Source organism: Cygnus atratus, chromosome 6, assembly GCF_013377495.2.
Source record: "Cygnus atratus isolate AKBS03 ecotype Queensland, Australia chromosome 6, CAtr_DNAZoo_HiC_assembly, whole genome shotgun sequence".
Lineage (NCBI taxonomy): Eukaryota > Metazoa > Chordata > Aves > Anseriformes > Anatidae > Cygnus > Cygnus atratus.
The window spans coordinates 12510672-12534282 of record NC_066367.1 but is presented as its reverse complement, the minus strand read 5'-3'; the positions used below and the strand labels follow the sequence as shown (position 1 = coordinate 12534282).

Below are 23611 nucleotides of genomic sequence, written 5' to 3'. Positions count from 1 at the left end.
CGCGGGACACGTGGCGGGCGGGAGCGCGCCCGGCGCCGCTGCCACCTACCGGCTGCGGAGCGCCTGCGGCGTGCCCGCGGGGCTCGGCCGCTGCTGGGCTGGGGGCCGGCACGCCGCTGGAGTAAGGGCACAGCCAGCCCTCGCCCTGTGAAACCCCCGCTGCTGTTGTGGTCACCGTTACCTGCACCGACCGCAGGCAGAGCGCTTCGTGCCCGCAGGAAGGGAGCGATGCTTGGGCTTGATTAACACCGGGGGCTGATGGTGCGTTTCGTAGAGCGTTCCTATGAGTCAGTGCTGCCTTACTGCCTCTGCCGGCCCTGTGTAAGAGCTACGCCGGAAAGTCAACAGCCAGAGAAGTACAGGGTTACACATAATCCCCGTTTTTTCACACGGAGAGACTTTTGTACTTTAGACACTGTAACCAAATTATGTCCAAGAACTCATAACATTACCAGAGAGGTGACACTCAGCTAAAAAGGCAATTTCCAGGTTCTCTACTTCTAAAACGCTGCTTTAGTGCTGCTGGCTCAGGGACTCGCTTAGAACATGGTGTTCATCCTTTCTGCCAGCACTAACCCCTCCCAAACAACTGCACTGCTATTATGAGATTACGGATTATTGTGTAGGTTGAAGTTTGGTTTTAAGAAAGCTGTTTTCAACAGGCTGGAGAGCCTTTGTGCAACATAGGTGGGCCAGTAGGTTTAAAAATGCTACACCACTTGCCTCTTGAACTGCATGCACAGCTGTGGAGAAGGAAGTTAAACTTCCATTCGAATTAACAGAGGTGAATGTTATTGATTTCAGCTGTTTGACAGTAGTTGCAAATGAGAGAAATTAGAGAAGTTATAATACACCTGAGAATTAAGTGAGGTTATTAAAGGAGGTAATGCAGCGTTGGTGGTGGCTGCAGTAGGAAGAAGGGCTTTGGGTTTTTGGGGAGGAGGCTTGGGTGTGTACATTTAGTCTTTTTAAAAGTGTTATTTTTATTTTTAAATGCGTTCTCTGTTGTGTTTAGGCTGCTAAAAAATAAAACTATGAATTTTGTTGACATGCCTGTGTCTTATGGGCTGAACAGAGACCAGTTTTGCAGGTACTGCACCAATATGGTTTGTGCCCTGGGGATGTAACATATCTGTAACCACAGTGAGTAACGAGGGGCAGAGAGTCAGCATTGTGGATACTTAGCATGTATGCAGATTTCATTGTTGTGCCTTTATGTTGTGCATAGGGATAGGTAACTGAACTCTGGGTCGTGGGAGCTTTAGTTGTTATTACAGAATTGTATGGAACAATGAGTAACGTTAAGAATTGCACTTAAGTTTCATGCCAGAGTCTGAGGCTGTAGTGATATCACTATAAGGCTCCTCTTCTGCTTTTAAAACTGTCTTTGTTTGTGAGTAGTAACACTGTTTACGGTAATATTAAGTATGTTCTTTTTAACTGTTTTAGTACCGTATGTTGCTTTAAAGCCCTTAAATGGCTTATTTGGTTGGTTTCCATAGTGTTTTTGAACGCGTAATTTGCTTTTACTGTCAGCTTGGTGTAGTATCAATAAATTTGGCTTTCCTGCCTGCCAGGTCTTGTATGAGAAAAGTCATCTTAATGTTATTACTCTGTGTAGAGCGTGTCTTCTAACTTTTTTCTTAATTCTGATGGGGTTTAGCAGTTGTGTTTAAAACTCATTCGCACGTGTTTAAATACTGTGTAGTGCTTCACTGGCTAATGAAGGTGTATCTCCTGACGTTGTCACACTTGGAGCACGTCTTTCAGTCAGGGAGGCACAGCAGCGCTGATACAAAGTGCAGCTGCTTCAGTAGTTGGTCTTACAGAAGAACCCAGTAAATGGAGGTCGAAGACAATGTGGCTCGATATGCTCTGTCCAGCGATGCCTCCTACCCTTCCCCCAAAGCAGCTGGTAAAGCTAACCTACCTAGCGGTCACGAATCTCCTCTTTCTGCGGAGCTATTTTACGCTACCGTTACCCTTTTCCTGCCTTTTTTCGGGCCGGCCGCTCGGAGCGAAGCGCTCCCCTCCCCGCCGCCCGCCCCGGAGGGCCACGAGCAGCTCGGGGGAGGCCGCCGGGGCTCGGGGGGGCCTCCGGGGGCGGCGGGCGGGGAGGAGCCGTGGGGCGGCCGTGCGGGAAGTGAGCTCAGGCGCACAGGAAATCCCGCCCGCGCCGCGGCCTGTGTTTGCGCTGCGGGCAGAGAAAGGAGCCGAGCGCCTGCAGCGGCCCAGCCGAGCCTGCCGCACGCCCCGGGGCCGAGCCATGTCTGACCAGGTACGGTCGCCCCCGGCCCGGCCCGGGGAGCCGCCGGCGGAGGGGAAGGAGCGGCGGCGGGGGGCCGCGCGGCCCCGGGGGGCGGCGGAGGAGCTGCCCGGCCGCCCCCTGCGGACCGCGGGGCCGGGGGACTCGTGGGGGGGCGCCCCGCTCTCCGCCCCCGGTCTGCTCCTCGGATGGGGCCGGGAGCGCCCCGGGAGCGGGGCTTCGCTGCACAGCAGCCGCTTCCTTTCGTTTTCCGCTTCCCGGCCGTGCGGTAGGACGCTGCTCCCCTGGAGCTGGCCTGGCCTGCCAGCTCCTCCGTCCGCCTGGGGAGCGGAAAAGGAAGGAGAAGAGCCCAAGCCTTCCCCGTTCGGCATTGCCTACATCAAACCTCTAGTCCTCCACCGGGACCCTGTCCTGCCCTCTCTTCTCGTACCTCGCTGTGTTGCTGCTGGTTGCGACTTCCCAGGCAGGGACGCGAATAGTTGCTCGTACGGCAAGTTCCTGCCTCGCTTGGCACGGCACACGTACAGTCCTTTGCTGTATCTATGGCTTTAGGCTATGTGGCCTGCTGGTGGAAAGTTAAAACAGCATTCCAATTTTAATTTGTGTTCTGTTTCACTTGATCTCTTCTATTGCTTTCAGATGGCAGTGTTTTTTTAACGTTGCCGTGACAATCTGAATTTGGAAAAATCAATGTCAGTGTCTACAAATGTTTCCTGCAATGCTATGAAGTCGAGAATAGTTTCAGTGCCAGCCAGGAAATTAAAAGTATTGAAAACTTAGTATATACTGTGTCTCCTTAGCAGAATAACCTTGATATGTTGTGACCCGTGAATAGAAACCAGTGCTGTATGTGCTGGTGGTTTTCTTCCCCTGACCCCTGCCTTTCAAGCCCCGTGCAGCTCTGCGGGTGAGGATGCTATTGCCTCTCTCTGCCCCCGAGTGTGCAGCTATAAGCACAGCTTATTGCTGAAACTAGTTAGGGTGTGCTGCCTGTATAGTGAAATGTACGAAAGTGGCTGCATGTGAAGAAAAAGTAAATTCTGAACTAGACTTTGTAGGCCGGTCTTCACATGACCCATTCTGTAGTGCTCTGCGTTTGTGAGCTAAGGCATGTTTTAACACAGAGCAGCTTTCATTAGGTAATTCCTTTTCCAGCCCAGTCCTGCTAAAACACATACATAACATATACATGTTTGCTCTTTGGAGCTGCTTGAAGTGTATAAAATTCACTGTATATGTTGCCCTTTTTTGAGTACGTATCTTAAAGGGCTTTGGCTAATGACCCTTATTTGTTTATTTATTGGAGAGAGATAAGATAAACATTATCATATATTGTATCACACTGTTGGGGGGGGACTGTGCAACAAGAGCTAAACAGCTGCTGAAGCACCCATGAAATGTACAGTAATGCACAACAGTAGGTCATATTCGTTTGTTTATCAAGCCCACTGGAATAATCAAATTGCCTAGAATTGTGCATTGCTTGCTATGTATTCCTTGGGGACCTGGAATTAAGTTCTTAAGATTACACCATTTGTCCCTAGTTGTAATTTTGGCTTGTCCTTTTAGGTATAAATCAAGAAGTGTACTTGATTTAGTTACTTTGATTCCAATAGGAAATTAACTTTTTTGATAAAGAAAAGTACTTGTAAAAAGGGCAAACTTCAAAAAACACATAGCTGCTTGGTGGGATCTTGGCAGAGGAAAAAAAAAAAATCTCTACCATGAAGAATCTTGGGCTGTTCTTGCTCTAATTGAATCTAGCTGCAGGCATTTTTTCTTTTCACGTACTGCAAATACAATGCTATGTAATTTTTCATTCCTGTAACAAATGTAAGAGTTTATTTGCTGGGTTAGGAAGTGTTGTAATCTTATTCCTTCTATAATTTTGAGTTTAGAAGTTCTAAAGTATACTGAGTACGTTCTTTGTAAGCCTTGGACATTGAAGTTTGAGCACTTCAGAAAACTGGAGGAGGAAATCCGCAACCTACAACTTTACAATGCTTGTTTTGTGGTTCTGTTAGCTGCAACAGCAAATACCTGGCACGCTCAGTGCATTTCATCCAAGAAACTTCAGATGTTTTAAGGTCGTGAGATTGGTGTTGATAGCAATGTGAGATATTACTTCACGTTGTGCTACTTAGGTTAAGTTGTGGGACAAAGCCTTTAAAACTTTAGGGATCTAATGTAAAGTTAGAACTTAGCATTGTGGTATTCCTGTGCTGTTTGTGTGGTGCTTTTTTCCTTTTTTCATTTAATGTAAGGTTTCGTGATGCTCCAATAAACACTAGTTCTTTTCACAGTGCGAGTAAAAGTCTGGAGGTTTGCTTGTGGATTGTTTATCCGGGATTTTGTTAGCCAGTGGTAGTAGTTTAGTAACTTGCTATCTCCTTGCTTTCTTTGTTCTTAAGTGTGTTTTGTTGTTGTTGTTACTGGCTTTACCATTTGGCATTGACTGGCAGTATAGCTAGCACTGACAAAATGCAAGGAGCTGTTTCAGTCTTGATGGGTTTTGTACTCTGGTTTCAAACCTTTTGTTTTTAAAAAAACAAACTTTTTGGTCAATACTGGTTTTATCCAATTTCTCTTTTCCTGAAATTCTGTCTTTGCCCTGATTTTTGTGGGTGGGAGGTTTCTGCGGCTTTAAACAAGCACCTTTATGTTATGGTGTTTCAGGACTCTGATTCCCTCTACTTTTTCTACTGTTTGCAGCTTTCCCTATTAATTCTTGGTACTTGAGTCTTATTTCCCTGAGAGTGGGGATCAAATATCTTAGGAATCCCTCCTTTCCAATTGTATTGGCCAGAGGTGCTGCTATAGTAGTAATGATATTTTGTTATACCTTCTACAAGATGATTTGTTTGGGAGGGCTAAATAGGTCAATAGTACAATGCCTAGAAGTGCATAAACTATTACAAATACCTCTACTGTTGGGATAATATGCTGCTGTGCAATTCAGTTCTTATGCAAAGGTAAACTGACTGATAGGAAATGTCATGTAAAAAGACAGGATGTTCTTATAAATTCTTCAAGTGATTGCAAAAACAGGAGACAATATGTTACATACTTTGCATCAGTAGAGATCTGAGTCTTTCTAATTCCTTGAGGTTAGTAATCGTGCATGTAGACAGTAAAAATGCTGTCTGTGCAAGTTATCAAAACAGGTCTCAGGTTATTGCTTTTTTTTTTTTTTTTTCCCCCTCTGAGTCAGGACTGGAAGCCAGCATATCTTTATTCCTGAAAATAGTCCCATGAGATTAGAGTTCAGATATGATAGAAAGGAAAAACTTTGGGGAGCCTGGTTGCTGTTACTGCTGAAGACTCCTTTAATGCTTCAAAAATGACTTGCTTGGAGACCTGAGAGAGTGTTTAGTTTCTTGAAGGCTTGAGGTTGATTCTTGGTTTGAGCTCGAAGAGTAATAAATCAGTCCCAGCAGTCCAGGTTGTGCCGGGTGGGTATTTAAAAAAAACAAAATTCAGGCCAGGTGGAGTCCATGATATTTCTACATACTCAGCAAAAAAGCCCCAGTTTAGGAAAACATAAGCCTTAGGTACCTGTACATATTCTGCTTATTTTGTCTACTGTGATAAGCAATAGAATATAAAAGGTAGATTTGAAATATGATCAGCACAGTATCATTGTTTCTTGGGAGGTTTTTCATCAAGCACCATCTGGATCTGCAGCAATGTCTGCGTAAGACCCCTTTGTGTTATAATGGAATGTAACCAAAGGCCTCATCCAAAATATGTAGTGACAGGCAAGGAATAGGGTTAATAATGCCTGATTTTTGGCTTGTCTGATCTATCAGCAGTGAACATGAAAACTTTGTCCTTGATTCATGCCTTATAGAATGTAATACTTAAACCAAGTTGAAGAGCGCCAGTGCTTGAATTGTTGAATCAAACTTGCCTGTACAATTAATTCTTATCCTGGAAAGATATCAAAACATTGTAGCTCTTAGAAGTACAACTTTAACTTTTAAGAATTAATCTCGTAACAAACATGCCAGAAGGATGCTGTTAATTGATGTTTTTTTGTCATAAGAGAAAAGGCAGCTTACTGTCCTTTTGAAAGCAGTAACTGCTGTTGATGCGATTAGATGGAAAAATGTTTCACGGTTCACTCTTCACGCTGATACGGTGTCATAAGTGTTTTCTGTTTACTCGTGCTGTCCATTTTTGTCAAGTACCTGAGTCTCTTGGTACGCTTGCTATTTTTTTGCTGACTGCTTGATTAGGAGTTAGTATAAAATCATATTTCCAATTTCTGCATGTCGTCTTTTCAAATGATCCTTCTCATGTTCTTCATGTTCCTTCCATTTTAACTTCTTGCATGCAGACAGCCTATCATAATTCTATGTTACTATTTTCACACACACAGGAAGTACCTTGAATAATTTGAATTTAATACAGCAGCCATCGTATTGTCCAATGAAAATAAGTGTTGGATTTTGATTACAGATTTTTGAAATGTTTTTTTTTCCAGGAAGCAAAGCCTTCAGCTGAGGACTTAGGAGATAAGAAAGAGGGGGAATACATTAAACTGAAAGTCATTGGGCAGGTGAGTTTTTACATAACTGACATTTGGTGGATGCTGTGAATTTTTGAGTTATAGAAATGAACAGATGGAAGTTAATACGTTCAGTTCTTCAATGCTCATCTTCCCCTCCAACCCCCAAAAAAGCTATTTACCAGTTGCTGGTAATGTGTTAGCATAGTCTTAACTTCAGGTCTTTGGAGTTCATGTACCCTAACCGTGAGATCAACTCTCTTAGATAGGAATAGGAAGAAGATTTTGTTGGTAGGCTTGTTGGTAATAAGTGGTGAATTACAAGTCTGAACTTAAGTTGTTTGAATAGATGTCCAGATACTTCTTGAACAGAATTTCTTTTCTGCAAAGAACCCCTAAATCATTTGATTTAACTCAATTTTGTTTGTTGGAGTACTAGTGTGGTTGCTAGGCTGTTGACTGGAGACAGATGACCTATAGTAGGACTGACATAAACTAACCTACCTCTTGCTGGTTTAATCAGCAATGACAGGAACACGTTCAAAAGCTAAGCGTGACCCACGAGATTTTTGTGCAAAACCTTTTGTAGTCTGTTTTATCTGTGGCCATTTTGACAGATGTAGTTCATTCATACCTTATAGCTGGTAGAAAGGACTAAGGAATAATGAAACCTAAGATTTTGTTTTAGGTTAGTGTTCTGTTGCCAGGTCAGCCTGTATCTTCTGGATAATTGCTGTAATTGATCAAGGTTTCACATATATTTGAAATGCAAGTTTTAACTTGTTTTTTGGAATCTTAAAGCAGAAGTCCCCTGTATGTTTGGATTTTCTAAGAGTATCAGCTGGTTAAAGATGGGAGCACAGACTGAAACAAGTATGGTATTTAGTACTTTTAAATCCAAAGATGTCCGTAGTGAGCTGAAGGTTATGTTATGCCACCTGTTTTAAAATAGAACTTCCTGCAAAAGTAATGAATTGAGTGCGTAATATGAACCTCTAGGATGACTTAGCCCCTAAGGTATGCACAGGAATAGTTAAAATTGTGTAATGGATGGTTAAACTGTTCAGTGCTAGTTTTATGTAAGTTTTTCTCAATGAAGGTCTTAAAATGACCATAGATAAAATAAGTAGTTACTAGAAAGAGTAACTTTTTTCTTTTCTGTTCTTAGGACAGCAGTGAAATTCACTTCAAGGTGAAAATGACAACGCACCTCAAGAAACTCAAAGAATCGTACTGTCAAAGACAGGTTTGTGAAACAATGATACTGAATATATAGTGGCTGTGTTGAAGTTACCTTTTAAAATGCCCGGACAGGAGTTTATAGTTACTTTAAAATTTTCTTGATCCAAATGAAATTCCCTCAAAGCTGTAGAAGACTGCAGCTTAAGATGAGGGCAGCCTTAGACACTATTACTATCATTAATATGGTCATCAATTAATGCTACCTGTTATGCCCTAAGCGGAAGAAATACACAATATTAATGGTTGATGTAGGTAAATAGTAACTACTGTTCTAGGACAATAACTATAACTTCACTTCCAGGTTCTGTGGCAGATATTGTGGATTTGCTGCTGCTATTTCCAGCAGCCCTGGCCTAGTTTGCCCCCAGCTTTGGGGATAGATGCCTTGTGCGGCCTTTTCTTGAGCACTCATGTTGTAGTTCACTTCGTATATAATATATATGACTATATTCAGATATAATCATACAAAATACTTTATTTTAATACTTTGATACAAATTGAACTTGTCAATTCTGTAGAAATACCTTGTTCACATTAGATTTTCAGTGTTTTTATGCTGATATCTGCATGCTGCTATATGGTTTGCTATCCTATTAGAGGAGGAAAGAAATGATTAAATATCAGATACTTGTAGCCAAATACAAATTCTTAAAATTGGGATTCATCAAAGAACTTGAAACTTGAAAACAGATACTGGAAATTATTCATGCAGGACTCTTACTGACTGGAGATGCATGTGTGCAGATTACTTTCAAGAAATACATGCTTCGACAGACACAGCTAAATCTGTCTCCTGGGCTGAATTCTGGAGAGTTGCTGTTTTTGATGTCAAGTAATCTTTCTCTTAGAGGGACCACAAACATTTCTTCCAAATTGGCCAAGAGGGATTGTTGGAGCAGTGTGAAGAGCTTTTCCTTCCTTTCTATGAATTGTTACGCCTAAAGACTTGCAAGCAATACTTGAGATGTAATTGATGCCCAAAACAGGTCATATTTCATTTGTGTTTGTTGTGCTTGTAAAGTAAGTGGAAAGAAGAGAAAAAGGTGAGGCATTCAGTGTACTTACTGGGGTGAAGTATGGTATTCAGCTTTAACACAGGCATGCCGTACAAAACAGTACAAAACAAAGCTGAGGAATCTTCCCAGTTGTTGAGCTAGAACTCCAGTGCAACTTGAGAATAAACATGCAGTTCAGCACTATCATTCTCCTTGAGTCACTTAATAGTCTACATGGAGGCAACAGAATAGCTGAGCTCCCTTTGTAACAGGAACTAATGCTTTCCTTTTTGGCTTTCATGTGTGGTGGTTTTCTTGAAAATGTTTTCTTATGAATACATGCAAGTTTCAATTGATTTTTATTGTGTGTTTTTTTTTTAGGGTGTTCCAATGAATTCACTCAGGTTTCTCTTTGAGGGTCAGAGAATTACTGATAATCATACCCCCAAGGAGGTGAGTTTCTGTCTAGAAAGTGTTATGTATAGAGAGTTCACTGGAAAAACTAAATACAAAATTGGTTAGTTTATCTGTTCTGCTAGCCCGTTCATCTGATTGAAGATGTTTCTTTAAATATAGCCAACCTTCTTAGACTATATTTAGTCAAATGTAGTCTGACTATACTTGTCTGACTAGAATCTTTAAAAAGGTTGATACACGGGTTAGAAAAAACATTAATTGGACCTACATGCGTAACATTCCCTCAGAAGGGAGGGTGTAGTTACTCAGCAGAGGAAAAAAGACTAAGGGAACTGGTCAGTTGTTGAGATAGACCTTCAGTTTGACTTTGGAACAAACATGTATTTAGTTCACGTTTATTAGATGGAAGTGTAAATAAACAGAAAATAGGTTAGTTCTGCTGTCCAGTGACTTTTACCAATTGTAATGATAAAGCAGGAAGAAAAACTGAGTTACAATAATGAGCTTCTGGAACAAATTAGAGCAACTTGTGCACTGTGAAATTCAACAAGTTATTTTCTTTGAGAGAACAGTTGCAAACAGGCTTTGAGTTGCAAGTTTTAGGTCTTAGCTGTCTTGTGCTGTAATAGTGTGCTGTTTATAAGCCACATGGCTACACAGCTGGTGCTACTATGCAGTACTATGCATACTGCACTGTGTTGTTGGTTATGTCCGTGTGCATCCATTACCCAAGAAGGGGTTACGAGAAAAGTAGAACTAGCCACCTCCAAGCTGGTGTGTACTGCTCCACAAGTAGATTTAGATTTTCCAGATCAGATTGTTGCTTTGACTTTGGGATGTGCTGAGATGTATATGATTAAAGGAAAAAATAAAAAATAAAAATGAGTGATGGGTAGTGAAATACTAATTAAAAAATTTATCACCCCTTTGTCTTTTGACAAATTACGATGGGACAGCGCAACAAAGCATTGTATAGGTTGTCTAGGACCTGCTCTGAATTATAACAGATTACACCAGATTTATAACAATTGTGCTGTTTTTTCTGTTCTCACAGCTGGGGATGGAGGAGGAAGATGTGATTGAAGTTTATCAGGAACAGACGGGGGGTCACTCAACAGTTTAGATCCTTCTGTTTGTTTTCTTTCCCCTTAATCCTTTTTTATTTTTAAATAATAGTTCTTTTGTAATGTGGTGTTCAACACTGAATTGAAACTGGCACCCCATCTCTGGGAGTTTATTTTCAAGCGTCTGGTATTTTGAATTCTCGTGCTCATTATACACTATTGTTTCTGTTTTCATTGTGCTGAACTTTTGTGATCCAGCTGCAACCCTGCTCTCCTTTTCCCTTCTGCCCTCCCCTTTAGAAATACATGTACACACATGCATTTGTATGTTCACTAGGTTCGTGCATTTCAGGCACGAAGGTTGTAAGATCTGCCAGGTGGGCGAGTGTTCTTAATGACTTCCATATCTGCCCTGAAGTTTTGATGTGTGACTGTTTCACTCCTGGACTATAACTTTCAGTGCGAGATGAAGTTTTTCAGAACTAAACTGTGGAGAAATTGTGTATCCATAACTCAGAGCTATTTTGCTTAAATTGTGCTGATGGCCCAACGAAGAAGATCAGAGTTGGAAGTGGAAAAGCTAGAACTGTTGTCATCTGTACGTTGCTCCAGAGATGGCTTTGCTGAAGACATAGAATTGAAAACCCTAATGATTCTTAAATCTTGTCAGAAGATCCCAGAAGTATTTTAACTTCATATAGCAATTAGTACATGCAGGTATTCATGCAAGGATGTTTGCAGCAGACAACAGGTGTTACTTTGACACTCTTGTTTGTACCTTTTGGCCTGGGACGTGGGTTTTGAATGGACATTGTCTGTACCAGCTTCATTTAAAATAAACAACAAAAACAATTTTATAAACAATTTGTATTTTCTTTTTAAGTGTTTGGAAATGAGTAAAAATGTGAAAAGTGATGATTGGGGCACGCTTTTTCTAGTACCTCTACATTGAAGGCAGAAAAAGTTGCGCTCTGTAAGTATACCTCGTATAAAAGCATTTACTTTTTTCTACTTGCCCAAGTAAAATAGTTGTGCTTGGTTTGCAGGTGACTTATACTACTAGCTGTTTCTTGTCCTGTTAGGGAATATTCACATAGCTATGTACTGCTTCACTTCATGAACAAAGGTTAGGCTGAAAAAGACAACTTGGAAGGAAATACAAGGACTGTTTCTAATGTCTACATTTCATATGATTATGGTACCATTGAATAATTTCTCTGTGGTGGATGACGTGAAAGTGTGAAGATGGTACATGAGGCCTCACTGAGGGTCCACTTATCTAATAGCTGGTTGCAGGTTCAAAATAGTCAGTCTGAGAACCTGTGATTGGGAATGAAAGCTCAGAAGATTATAGGCAGGGCAGCGTAGAGAAGGTTTCTGTACTCCTATATATCTGCTGAAAAGCAGAAGCAGGGACTTGTTCCTGGCTTGGTTTGTAAATCAAGTTCATTTTATGAATGCCAAATTCATGTAAAGGCCCATTTTAGTGCTGGCATACTTGGAAGAAGTTGCAGATAGGTTTTGAATGATCAGTTTTTATGGCACTTGCTGTAAAACTATAAATGAGTTTTCTTTCCTTCTGTTTTTTGTCCTATTTCTGATCTAGTAATACTTTTGTACCCATAGTTGCACCAAGAAATTTTTTAAAGATTATTTTTTTTGTCAGGAATGTCAGAATATGGGATTTTTCAAAGTATTCTATGCAAGTCAATTTTGGAGGCAAGAAAGAATTGCTACTACGAGGTAGAGTAACATAGCTTCTTTGAACTCATCTCTGATTGCTTTTTGAGAATACTAAATATATCTGCTTCGGGATACCAGAAATAAAACGGCCTTTTGAGCACTGTCAGATCATCTTTTAATTTAAATTTGTGTAATGATCCTGTTAGTAGACACATTCCCATTATCATTCTGCAAATTAGGAACTGAGGCACAGGGGGGACAGTGGTTTACTTAGGAAACTGAAAGTGGAGATGAGAACAGAATCCATTTCCACTGGGTTTGATGCCAGTACTTCTGTTGCTACACCAGCTTTCTTTAGTTCTTACCGTTCATTTCCCTCTTTCAAGTCTGTTTTTTATGCTCTTCCATATTAACTTTCTAGTTTTTGAAGCACTGTTTGTCACTTTCTTAAGACTATATGGAGGAGGGTTTCCTGCAGAATGCTATTTCAGCTTCAGTGGGATGAAGCTCAAGGCTCAGTTTTTCTGTTGTGTAACCTTGTCCTGAAACACGTTTCCATACAGAGTGGATATGCTACCAGTGGTAAACTGATTTAACCTCTTTCTGACCAGTTATCAAGCCTTGAAGAACTATTACCTGAATGGAGCTGCTGGTCTAAAGCAGCATCTGTACAGTTAGAACTGTTGATGGGACAGAAATAACAGGAATACTGTATTCTGACTCAGATTAATATTGAGAGCTCCATATAAAATGAGAAGATACACAAACTACTCATGCATTGGTACCTTTTTTAAGGAACTTCATTGTTTGGAAGTTGTACATTGAAATAAACCTGAATTTTGAAGTTGAGTGTACAGACTTTTTTTTTTTTTACTTCTTTGGAAGATGTAATACTTTTCAAAGAATTTCTTTTTGGAAAGATAGTCCAGATTATTTCTAAACCATTCATGGATTTGAAACTCACGACTGGAAGTTAGACTGGCCTTCATATGCTGGAGAAAAATAGAGAAAAGACTCTTCCTCCTGAAATTTTCTTTGATCTTCATCTATGTGCTTACCTATATATTAGAAGAACTGAGTTCAGCTGCTGATAACTGGTTCTGCTTAGCATTGCTTTGTTTTTTACTTTTAGAAACAAGTCGGAGAATTAAACAATATTCACTGAGTCTGTTATGCACTAGAATATAGAAGCTAATGTTTGCTTTAAATATTTCTAATTGTGAAGTTAATATACTTAACGTTCACTTTCATGCTGTATAGAAGCTGTATTTATAAGTGCTGTGAAAGATCAGGTTCCATGAAGATGTTCTTAAAGCTGCTATGTTTGAAGTGTTTATTCTCTTAAATATAAATATATCTCAATTCTTGATTGTAAATTCAGCAAAATGAGATTTTGAAGTTAAATTTGTAAATGCTTGCAGATAATAGACTTCAGTTATGTCAGATGATGCTAGCACTTGAAGTCTGTCACAAATTTTGAATAACCATGTGTTTAGAAGCACTGGAACTGTATACTACAGTTTTGTGTTTTTTTGCTTTTCCTACTTGGAGTTAAAATCATTTTTAAGAGTACAATACTTATGTATCTGTGCTGAGCTGGGCATCTTCTGTATGTACTGTTGAATTATTGTACAAATAAATTTTCTCAAATGAGAAGATCAGCTTCTGAGACACCATACAGAGAACTGTAGAAACAGTGCAAGTTGGAAGTAAACTGGCTTTGTTTTGCTTTTAGAACCAATACTTAATGTGTATTTAATTCAAGTGAAGTTCAACTTCAGCTTAAACAGATTGCAGAAATTGATTACTGTTCTCCATGGGAGACTTTCTACAGGAATGGCAATACTATTTGCGTCTACAAATGTCACTTTTTGTTAGATAATATTAGTGAAGCAGAAAATAAGATGAACTTGCAATGAAGAAAAGTTCTTAGTTTGCTATAGCTTGTCTTATTGTTGATATTGAAAACTTTTCCAATACAGTAACAAATTGATTGGTTTGGGTGTTTCTTCCCAAAGTTAGCACTAAGATCTTCATACCTTTTGTAAACTGATAGTTCTATTTTTTCCTCTTAAAACTGAAGTGAACTGAAGAATCTACAATGGAGCAGTGAAGGATAAATGAAATGTATTCTGACACCTCAAGAGGTTGTAAAGGTTATCATGGTCTGTCTGGGTTCATTTCTGCTTGCTGCTAAAAACAAATGCTTTTACTTGTCTAATTTCTTGTCTATACAGACTGTAGTTGCAGCTTGGGAAAACAGCTTGGGGAATGAGAATAACACCTGTCTCGTAAAGGAACACTGGTCTTCTTTTTGAATCAGGTTGGAACCTTGAATTAGGCTTGAACTGGAAGGGCTCACTGCAATGACCAATACCTGGCACCAAACATTTATTTATTTTTCTGTATCGTTTTCAGGCCTGGCTTTTTCAAGCAGCTGAAAATAAAACCCATGGATGAGAACCATCTTGAGTGTGTTCTGGTAGCTTCTATTAACAGTGCTTGTGGGAACTGCAGACATTGCTCCAGGTCTGCTCTTTGCCTGCAAACACTGTTAATAAAATGAGTTGAAGACAGGTCAGACTTACTCCTTGGATTAGAAAACTGGTGTTTTGACTCAAAACCTGCACATTCAATAGGCTCATGGCTGGTTCACTGGCAGTTTCTTTGATTTTGCCAATATGTAGCAGTGCCTTTTGAGGCACTGAGTCTGGACAGGAGCATGCACTTGGCCCTAGGAGCTGGCTTTGAGCAAGCTTTGAAACAGGTTGGGCAAAAAAGAAATTGGTTTATGCTTGTACCTTGTGGGCCAATATGTTGTACTGTTATGACAGTATGAATAGAGCAGACAATATAGTTACTTCTGCTCACCTGTAGTTATCATGAATCCTCTCATCCCTTGTAGTGCTTTGTGACTGAGAAGTTGATCTAGGCTTCAACACAAGGAGTCTGTACTGTTTGCAGCGCTTTGGTATGCAATGTGTAAATTCCCAGTTTCTGTGTTCTGAGGTTCTAATAGGAATGAGTTCTGGAAGCATGCTATGTTGGAGTCTGCTCTGATGGACTACATAAAGGTAATCGTAATTTCAAGTGTAGGAAAATCTAGTTGCGCTTTCTATAGCGTAAATGGATGTTATTTGTATCTTTAAACTACATAAGATATATGTAAATTGCTGGTGAAATTTAGGGAAATATTGGACAAACTGGTTAAATAGCAAAAGAACTACATTACATCTTGGAGCTTACATTGAAGGTAGCCTAAGTTTTACTCCTGAGGTACTGATGCTGCTCTTCAATGTGAACTATGCTGTTTGGAGTCCTGACTAAGTAACTATTATTGTATAGGTTGGCACTAAGTATATAGATATACTATTATTACTAAGGAAAAAAAAAAAGTAACATCACTTTCTGTGTGATAGTTACACACCTGATTAAAAGCTGTGCTTACCTAGTGCCTTCTTTTTTCATCTGTTCCTTAGCCTCATATCTTGCCTTCTCTTCCTGGTATCTTCTTTTGTACTCCAAGTGTTCTGCTATTACCACCAGCTACTGGCTTTCCTCCTCTAACCACATTGCTCCTCCTTTGCGTGCATTTTTCCGCATCTTAAAAACAGATCAACAGCTATTGGTTACTCACATGCTTCCTATTTAGGAATTGTTTTTTCATCAATTACAAATAGAAAATAATGCTGGAATAATCACATTAAAAGTATTTAAAAATCTCAAAAACAGGAATTTGTCTTGGAATTATTACTAAATCACATAATTTAACTGTTTTTATTTTGTTTCTTTAATCTGGTGTTTAGTATCTGGATTTTCAAGCCTTTCTCTACAGACACATTTTAGAAGTAGAATCATTCTTGAAGTGTCTAGCTACCAGGACTGGGGCTTTCAGAAAAGATATTGAATATATGGAAAACATCAAGAAATTAAGATGTAGCATGAATGTTTTTGTTGCTAGCATCTTGTACTATTGCATCATAGCCAAGTTGTAGAATTTTTTCAGGCTGCAGTGACTGTGGAAGAGGTGACTTGCTCCCATCTCTAATAGAGGAGCAGCAGAGGTGCTGCAAATTTGGGACTTAGTGTCACAGGAATTGCATGGTAAAGGCACAAATCTGCCTCTACTAGAAATCATCTGTCCAGATGAATTATCTGCAGTTCAGGTAAGCATTAGCCTTCCTAAAGACTACCTGCTTTGTCATGTTGCTCTAGCTGTCTCTTCTGGGATTACAGAAACTTTCTGTTATAATCCCCCTCCCGCCAAATATGTTCTTGTGGCTTTTCTCAAATTGTGACTTCTTTGCTGGCACCTCTTCGTGGCGCCTCCACTCTTCTAGTTTGTTTCTGTAACCTAAAACACAAATGATTATTAATTGCTATAGTAACCTCGAGTTTGCTGAACAATCTTGGCAGAACAGGTTCTTAGCCTGAAGAGCTAAACAGATGACCTAAACAAAGGAGAGAGAAACTGTAATAAAGAGAGAACGGGCTGGTTAGTGATACTTAGCATATGTCTGGTTGTTTCTGCAAATTAGTATTTTTTTTAAACATATATTGTCTACCGTCTACCATCTGTAAGGGGGAAAGGTGAAAACCTGAGCTGTAAGTCTTAGCTGCATGCTTTTGGCAAGCACATGAGAGACTAAGAAGATGGGGATACAAGTATATTGTTGACATGAGACAAGGGATGGAGGAGAGCACAGACAGCTATGTAAAGTTCAGGGAACAAGAGCTGTGAGATAAAAGTAAAGCACAGCTTTGTGAAACAGGAACAAGCCTGGAACAAGAAGAAACTTAGAACAAGAATCCAAAAGATGCACTGGATAAGACTTAGATGTAAATAGAATGGTAGTCTAAATAGTCTCTGCAGGAAGATTCATACTAAGAGTGAGAAGCATAAAATAAAGTCAAGGCTAATGAAGAGAAAGAATATTCTCCTTATTTGGGGCACAAGAACTTAAGGAGAATCAAACTCAGTTCTTTTGCTTTACTGACTAACACTTAAGATCATGGTCCAAACTAACTCAGGGTTCTCAGTCTGGCAGTTTGACTTGAATGTCTACTTGCTTTTCCCCACTTAAATTGGGTGCAGCACTAATCTCGAAAAGTGCTTACCAAGTCAGGTTTGTCCATTGGTTTCAACCATGTGATTTAATAGAAGATGATACAAAGCAGAAGATGCTAATTCTATAAACCTGTTTCTTTTATAAATGCCCATGACCAGAGAATATCCCTGCTAAGTGTTCAGTCACTTCTAGGTAGGCTGTAGCTCTTGAAAACACCAAAGGAGGTCGCTGTTTCCCCCAGTAAATATTTTTTTCTATATGTAGAGAGGAGGAGAGAGAAAGTATAGAAGCAGAGCAAAAAGATGGCATTAGAAGAGTGAGTTATCTGCTGTTTTGTATATGCAGAATGTTTCAGAAGGTGAATATAAACGTGGTAATTGCTTTACCACGGCTTGTTCTGATATTGATGTTTCTCAGTTTTGCCCTTATTTTTTCTATAAATCTATGGCAGCAGAGGTAAGAAGCAAAAATTGCTCTGTGTGTTTCTTGTAGTATAAAAAAAAATTTCATCATTAAGAAAGAACCTGCATTACTATGAGATAGTTTCGGTGCTGTCTGGTAAGTATGTAGTCTTCGTGAAATCACTAAGCTAGGTACAATTGGCTGAAAAAATAAAGTTGTGACCGATAGCGGTTCACTGACAACACTAATTTTTCATTAATGTCTTGAAAATAATTTTAGGACAGACTCAGAGTGATAATTAATGGATGAAGTATTTTAAAAAGTTTAAGACAATACTAAATTTAGTAAAAAAAAAAAAAATAAAAAAAATAGTGCACTGCTAAAAGATGCAGCTTTATGTATGGACACATTTCAGATTAAAATATTTGTTCTCCTCTAGATTGGAATTTGTCTACATTTACTAGATCAATTTGCTGGCTCCTTCACACTTATATTCTATTAGTCTTCTATTATATCAGTTGGTGCTTGGTTATATGTGTTTCTTCATGCTGGAACACTGAAAGGTTTGCGTGCATTTTTGGCTGACAAAAAGGAAAGACTTACAGTAGTTTTGTTATCATTCACATATTCCCTTCTCAAATTAGAACTTTATCATCACTAACCGCATATTCTCTGTGCTCCTCTGTTCTTTTTCCAAATTTGCCTCTTCTTTTTCCATTTGTTCCTGATGCTCTTGCTTTTTTCTGTTTCTGTTCTTGTTCCTTCCTTTTTTCCACTTGTAGCTGCCTTTTCTTCTGCCTTTTTCTTGCTCTTTTTGCTGTGGAGATCTCTACTTTTGCCATTTTCCATGAGGAATCTGAAAAGGAATATAATTCATACTTAGAGCTAACAGACAAATCATCATTCATAGAACGTCATTAATATTTGAAGTTATTGAAAGATATGCTTTATGTACTTCTTGAAGTAGTTTTTGACTTGTGGGATTCTTCCTTTGTGGTTGTTGTGGTGAACACTGCCTGTTTTCTATGCTGAGTTCTATTATTTTTCTTCCTGTAGATACTCACCTTCAGGATACCTGATGACTCTTACACATTTCCTAGTATTTAATGTCCCAATATATTGCTGTTTAAGCTGTATTTTCTGAACCTCTAAGTTCATATTTTCCCTTGTATTTTTTCCAAATGTTTTGAAGTTATTAGGGAGCAAGCACAGGGGGCTAATTTAGTCACAGAAAATAATGACATTTTGAGGAAACGAGTCTTAAAATAAGCCTAAAATTCTGATGGCTGATCTGTCAGAGGATCAATGCAGTGAAATCAGAACATTATGAACAGTCAGTGTTACATAACCTATTTCTGAAGCTCTAAGCTAGGACATAGGATCTGGGGAAAGCTTGTATCAGTGGAAGCAAGGCTGGGGTCCCTAATGCTGAAAGGAGTACTGTACCAGATCATTTAACTGGTCTTACAGTGATGCTTCAAGGAGCCTCCCTGTCCTCCCACCATGGCCTAGTCACTGGTGCTCCTCAGCAAAGGAAACTTTTGCAGAATTTGCAGTTATTTAAGATGCTGCTCTGAAGCATATCTAATTATCTTTTTTACCTCAGTATATGCCTTAATGAGAAGGCATAGAGGAGCACTTCCATGTCCCAGCTTTTTTAAGACTGGTCTTAAAAATTTGACAGGGAGCATAGCCTTGCACCTGCCTGGCTGGAGGAGGTCAGCTGGGTGAGGTGAGGGACTATGTCTTACCCATCCTTGGGGAGGATGTAAGGGTGCAGGCTTCTTGGAGTTGGGGACTGTCTGGGCTCACCTGCTGGTCCTCATGAGGTACTTGCTGCCCTCATCTGCTGCAACATGACTCCTGATTTTTTGCCAAGTTAACTTGCCAGAAAGCCTCCATGAGTGGCAGCTTCTCCCACACCTACCTGTGTGGATAACGCTTGGGAAAATAAATAAGCCTGCTGCTAATGAGGAGGAGGGAGGGAGCCCCTTGTGCTGCACCCCGGAGGTAAAGCCTCCGGCGGGGCTGACAGGGCTGTGCTGAGGGGACTGAGGCGGGAAACCGCCCCTGAGGGGCGGGGCCGCTCCCTCCCCTTGTGCGGCGCCTGTGGGCACGCTGAGGTGGTGGGCATTTTGTGGTGGCGAAGGCTGGGGACAGCGGAGCTTCCCTGACGTGTGGTAGCAGGTAAGGCCACACTGAATAGGTCTTGGTTTTGTGTTTTCGTCATGAAAGAGTTGTTTAAGTGCATGTCAGCACCGATGAGTGCCATTTCTCAACTCTGCAGCTGGTTGAGGTGACTGTTGGAGGCAGGTGGCCTGAGCCAGGTGACAGGTCGCAGCTGTTTGCAGGGCTGCTCATCAGGAAGGGTTCTGTCCTCCTCAGAAGAGCAGGCAGGCTGCCCACTGCTGTGTGACTCGGCTGGGCCTCCTCCCCTCTCCTGTTGTCGCTTTCCTCCATTTTGTGCCTTTTCCACACAGGCACCTTTCATCCCCATGTTTCTCCTAATTTTCCTGGGAAAAACACAAGCCTTTCCAAACCTAATATGGCCAAATCACTGTTGAAGTGGTATACTGTTGATCTGGGCAGTAAGCTTTTGGATACTGTGGTGATTGCTTGTTCAGACTACAAACACTGTAGAGGTAAATCTGTTCTATTAATGTGTTAGTTTTTATGTAATATTTTTGCTCTAGGGGAATGTGTCAAATTGTGAATAGGATGAAAATATTGTTTTCACTTCATTCTAGGTATGAGAATTTGCTCTGTCCTATAACTTGGTGACTCTTAGAAAAAAAAAACTTTTTTATTTTTGTTCTTTCTGCCCCTATTTTGTTCCTTATTCCACCAGAGTTAATCGAATACACCAAGAATCTTATTGTCAATCTTCACTTATGGTGAAAAAGATGCAACAAATCATCAGGACTGTAGTGAACATCCAAAAAAAAGGGATGGGGGGGCAGGTGGGGGGGGAAAGGATGTTAAGAAAGCTATTAATTTATAAGAAATCATCTTGTCCTAATCAGCTCCTCTGACTGCTCTCCGATGGGTTGAGGCTTACACTTACCTGTCTTCTGAAGACAAATCGTAGCTAGCAGAGGGAAGCTGGAATATGAGACTGGTGAGTTTTGAGCTTCAAGCTGCTTCTGGCCTCCTGGTTAACCTCACACAAGTTTTGACTGTCTCTCTCTACAGTGTAAGAGGGCTCCACAAAATCCAACTTTGTTTCTAGGTACCACCCTAATGCAAACAGGTGTGCCTAAATAACCTCAGCCTGTTTATTGTAAACATACACTCTAGTAGATGTACTTAAGGATTTTCTGCTTCACTAGTGTGGTCTAGAGAAGAAAAAATCTATCATGTCTACTTGTTAATACAACTAGTTACCCTTGACTTTTGATTTAAATATATATATATATATATATTCTACTTTGTGTAGTTACAGTATTTCTGACCATTAGTGGTGATTGATGTATGTTATTTGAGGCTTAATAATTGAATTAGTTTTAATAGAAGTTGATCATTACTATTCACCAAAAAAAATTCCTGAAGACGTGAATTTTACTTGGTCTTTGGTCTTGTAAGCAACTGCTAAACAAAAGCATGGAAATAAAGTTGTCTGGATCCCTCCTTTTCATTCTGTTTTGTAGTAATTGATTATAATATCCTATTCTTTTATATACCCTTGCTATATGTCCCATTGAAATTATTAGAAAAATGCATGCAATGTTCAGGAAGATGCTAAAAGATCTGCTTTTTGTTCATTAACCTTATGTACAACTAATTCTGCAGTGTGGTGTTGGGTGTATTTATTACTGCTTTTTTTTTTGAGTTTCGGATGCTGGATCTACCTTTGTCAGCTTGTCTGAAGTTCTATATGGCTTTTGTCTCTGCAGCTCCCCTATTCTAGAAATTGTATGTGATTTTATGTGGTGATAAGGGGTACTGATTAATCTCCTGGCAAGCAGCAATTGCTCAGATTCTTGTACCATTTTTGTTGCTTCAAAAGCATTGCTTGTAAGAGAAAATCAGTATTTCTACACTAGGACTTTACCAGAATGGCTGCAATCCACAGTTGTATCCCAGCTGAAATGTGTTCCTGTGCTACTGGGTCTGCAAATGCTGCATGAGGACCTGAAGCATGAAGATAACTTCAAGTTGTGTGTACTTACTGATGATGAATTGGAGGAAAAGATGAAGGAAACTATTTTCCTCCATAAATTAGCTTTTAGCATAAATCCTAATGTCTGCTGATTGAATAAAGAATTGCTGTTTGGTTGTTGGGTTTTGTTTTTGCCTTGTATTGCCTCGTATTATCTGCTGTTCCTGAAACTGTACCTGTGGTTTCTTTTAATATGGCTGTTTACTGTGTGCAGGGACCCAACTATTTCACTTTACCCAAAGACCAGTTGTTGGATCAGTGAGGGGAAAGCAGAACATACTTTTTACCAGGCCGTAATTGTTTTCCACTACTGCAGCTGTATTTTTCAGTGCTGGCCCTATGGAGGGATTATAAAGAAGAACAGTGTTCTACCATTAATCAAGTGTCTGTATGTAGATGGGTCCTTCTGTATGTGCGTATGTCACTTAACAGTTTTCTGCGTATGATTTGATCTACAAATGAGTGAATGTTATGCTACCTTAACTTTATACTGATGATATGAAGCAATCTGTAGCACAAGCCCAACAGCACTTACTATGCTGCATTCTGAGTTTGAACTATAATTAGAAGTGGTCATTAAGGTAAGCACAGTCATTCCTGGAGACAGGACAGGAAATTTTGCTGCCATAGGACATGCAATATCAAAGCTTCTGCCAACTCCTTTTTTTTTAATCTGTGATTGGGAAGTCTCTCTGCTTTTCTGTTACTGTTGTTCAGAGTTATTTGTTTTTATTCCAGACTTCTTACTGCATTTTGTGATGGCTGGAAGATTTCAAAAGACCTGATCCAGATTCAGGCTCTAAATCCTGTTTTTAAAAATAAAAAAGGGAAATGGAGAGAGCAATAACAGAATTAACCATCAAAATTTAAACTGTTGATTCCAATTAAAAAAAAATGTATAGGTAAATCTTGAGGCTTGATTTAAGTTCTGCCCTAACTTCACCGTGCTTTTCACAGTTGTAAGCTCTGAAACTCTTCAGAATAATTAGTCAGTACTATATAGTGAACAGCTCATACAATTGTAATGGCCCTAGCAGGTAACTGCTTCTCTCCTTGGAGATCACTTGTCTCTTCATTACTGAGGCTGGCAAGTCCCATTCTCTTAAGCTGCACTGAAGATCCAGACTCATTTGTAGGTGCCTTACATACTTAGTAATAGTTAGTATTTTAATAATTGTAGTTTCATTAAATGTAATTCATTCAAAGATCTTGAAGTATGTTAGAAGATTGTGGTCTGATTTTTTTTTTATTTTAGTAGTGACATGAACCCATAGGTTCCAGTGACTTTAGCAACATCAGTAAGTGCTTAGCTTTCTATGAGGATTAAGCTCCAAAAAATTACATTACACATTTCAATGACGAAGTTCTGTATGAATGTTCTGTGAAGACTTGTTTGGAATATATTTCCTGAAAATGACTCGAACAGGTGCATTTGTAAAACAACAGCATTAAAAAAGAGGCAGCTTCACTTTGCTTCTTGTCTTGTGGTGAATTGATCTAGAGCAGGCAGTTGATTTTGAGAGGTGTGATCTAAATGCAAGGATTTTGTTTATTAAGTGTGTGCTCTCATGGTACGTTGCTCTTTTTACAAAAATATCAGTAGTCAAAAAAAAAAAGCTCATTCTGAGCATGAAATATGAGATGATATTAATGAGATTAACACAAATTCTACATAAAACATGTAATTTTACTTATTAGAGTGAGGGGTAAGGCCAAAAATTTTGTTACTCTAGTTGGATATTTTTGTTTTATTTTGTCTTGCCTTTAGAGACTTCTGCTTTGAGGTAGTTTCCTATAAATTCTA

The 23611-nt window shown here is 39.7% G+C and overlaps 1 protein-coding gene and 1 long non-coding RNA gene across 3 annotated transcripts; both read left to right on the top strand.

Annotated features, from left to right (window-relative positions):
* Nucleotides 1-10: 10 nt before the first annotated feature.
* SUMO1 (small ubiquitin like modifier 1) lies at nt 11-11358 on the top strand. 2 transcript variants are annotated; one of them, XM_035570789.1, is made up of 5 exons: nt 11-261; nt 6753-6827; nt 7945-8022; nt 9395-9466; nt 10485-11358. In XM_035570789.1, exons 1-5 carry the CDS (start codon nt 259-261, stop codon nt 10551-10553), a joined length of 297 nt encoding a protein of 98 aa, XP_035426682.1. In that variant the 5' UTR covers nt 11-258; the 3' UTR covers nt 10554-11358. The 2 variants fall into 2 exon arrangements, with proteins under 2 accessions (XP_035426682.1, XP_035426673.1); XM_035570780.2 differs by lacking the exon at nt 11-261 and adding an exon at nt 2125-2278.
* An 8390-nt stretch (nt 11359-19748) lies between these two features.
* On the top strand, nt 19749-21897 carry LOC126913345 (uncharacterized). Its single transcript, XR_007708469.1, has 3 exons — nt 19749-19835; nt 20672-20766; nt 21692-21897. It is a non-coding gene; the product is annotated as an uncharacterized LOC126913345 (long non-coding RNA).
* The last annotated feature ends 1714 nt before the right edge of the window (nt 21898-23611 follow it).

Coding starts and splice junctions, on each gene's coding strand:
- SUMO1 (XM_035570780.2), top strand. Junction 6,828..7,944: donor AACTGAAAGTCATTGGGCAG/GTGAGTTTTTAC, acceptor TTCTGTTCTTAG/GACAGCAGTGAAATTCACTT. Junction 8,023..9,394: donor AATCGTACTGTCAAAGACAG/GTTTGTGAAACA, acceptor TTTTTTTTTTAG/GGTGTTCCAATGAATTCACT.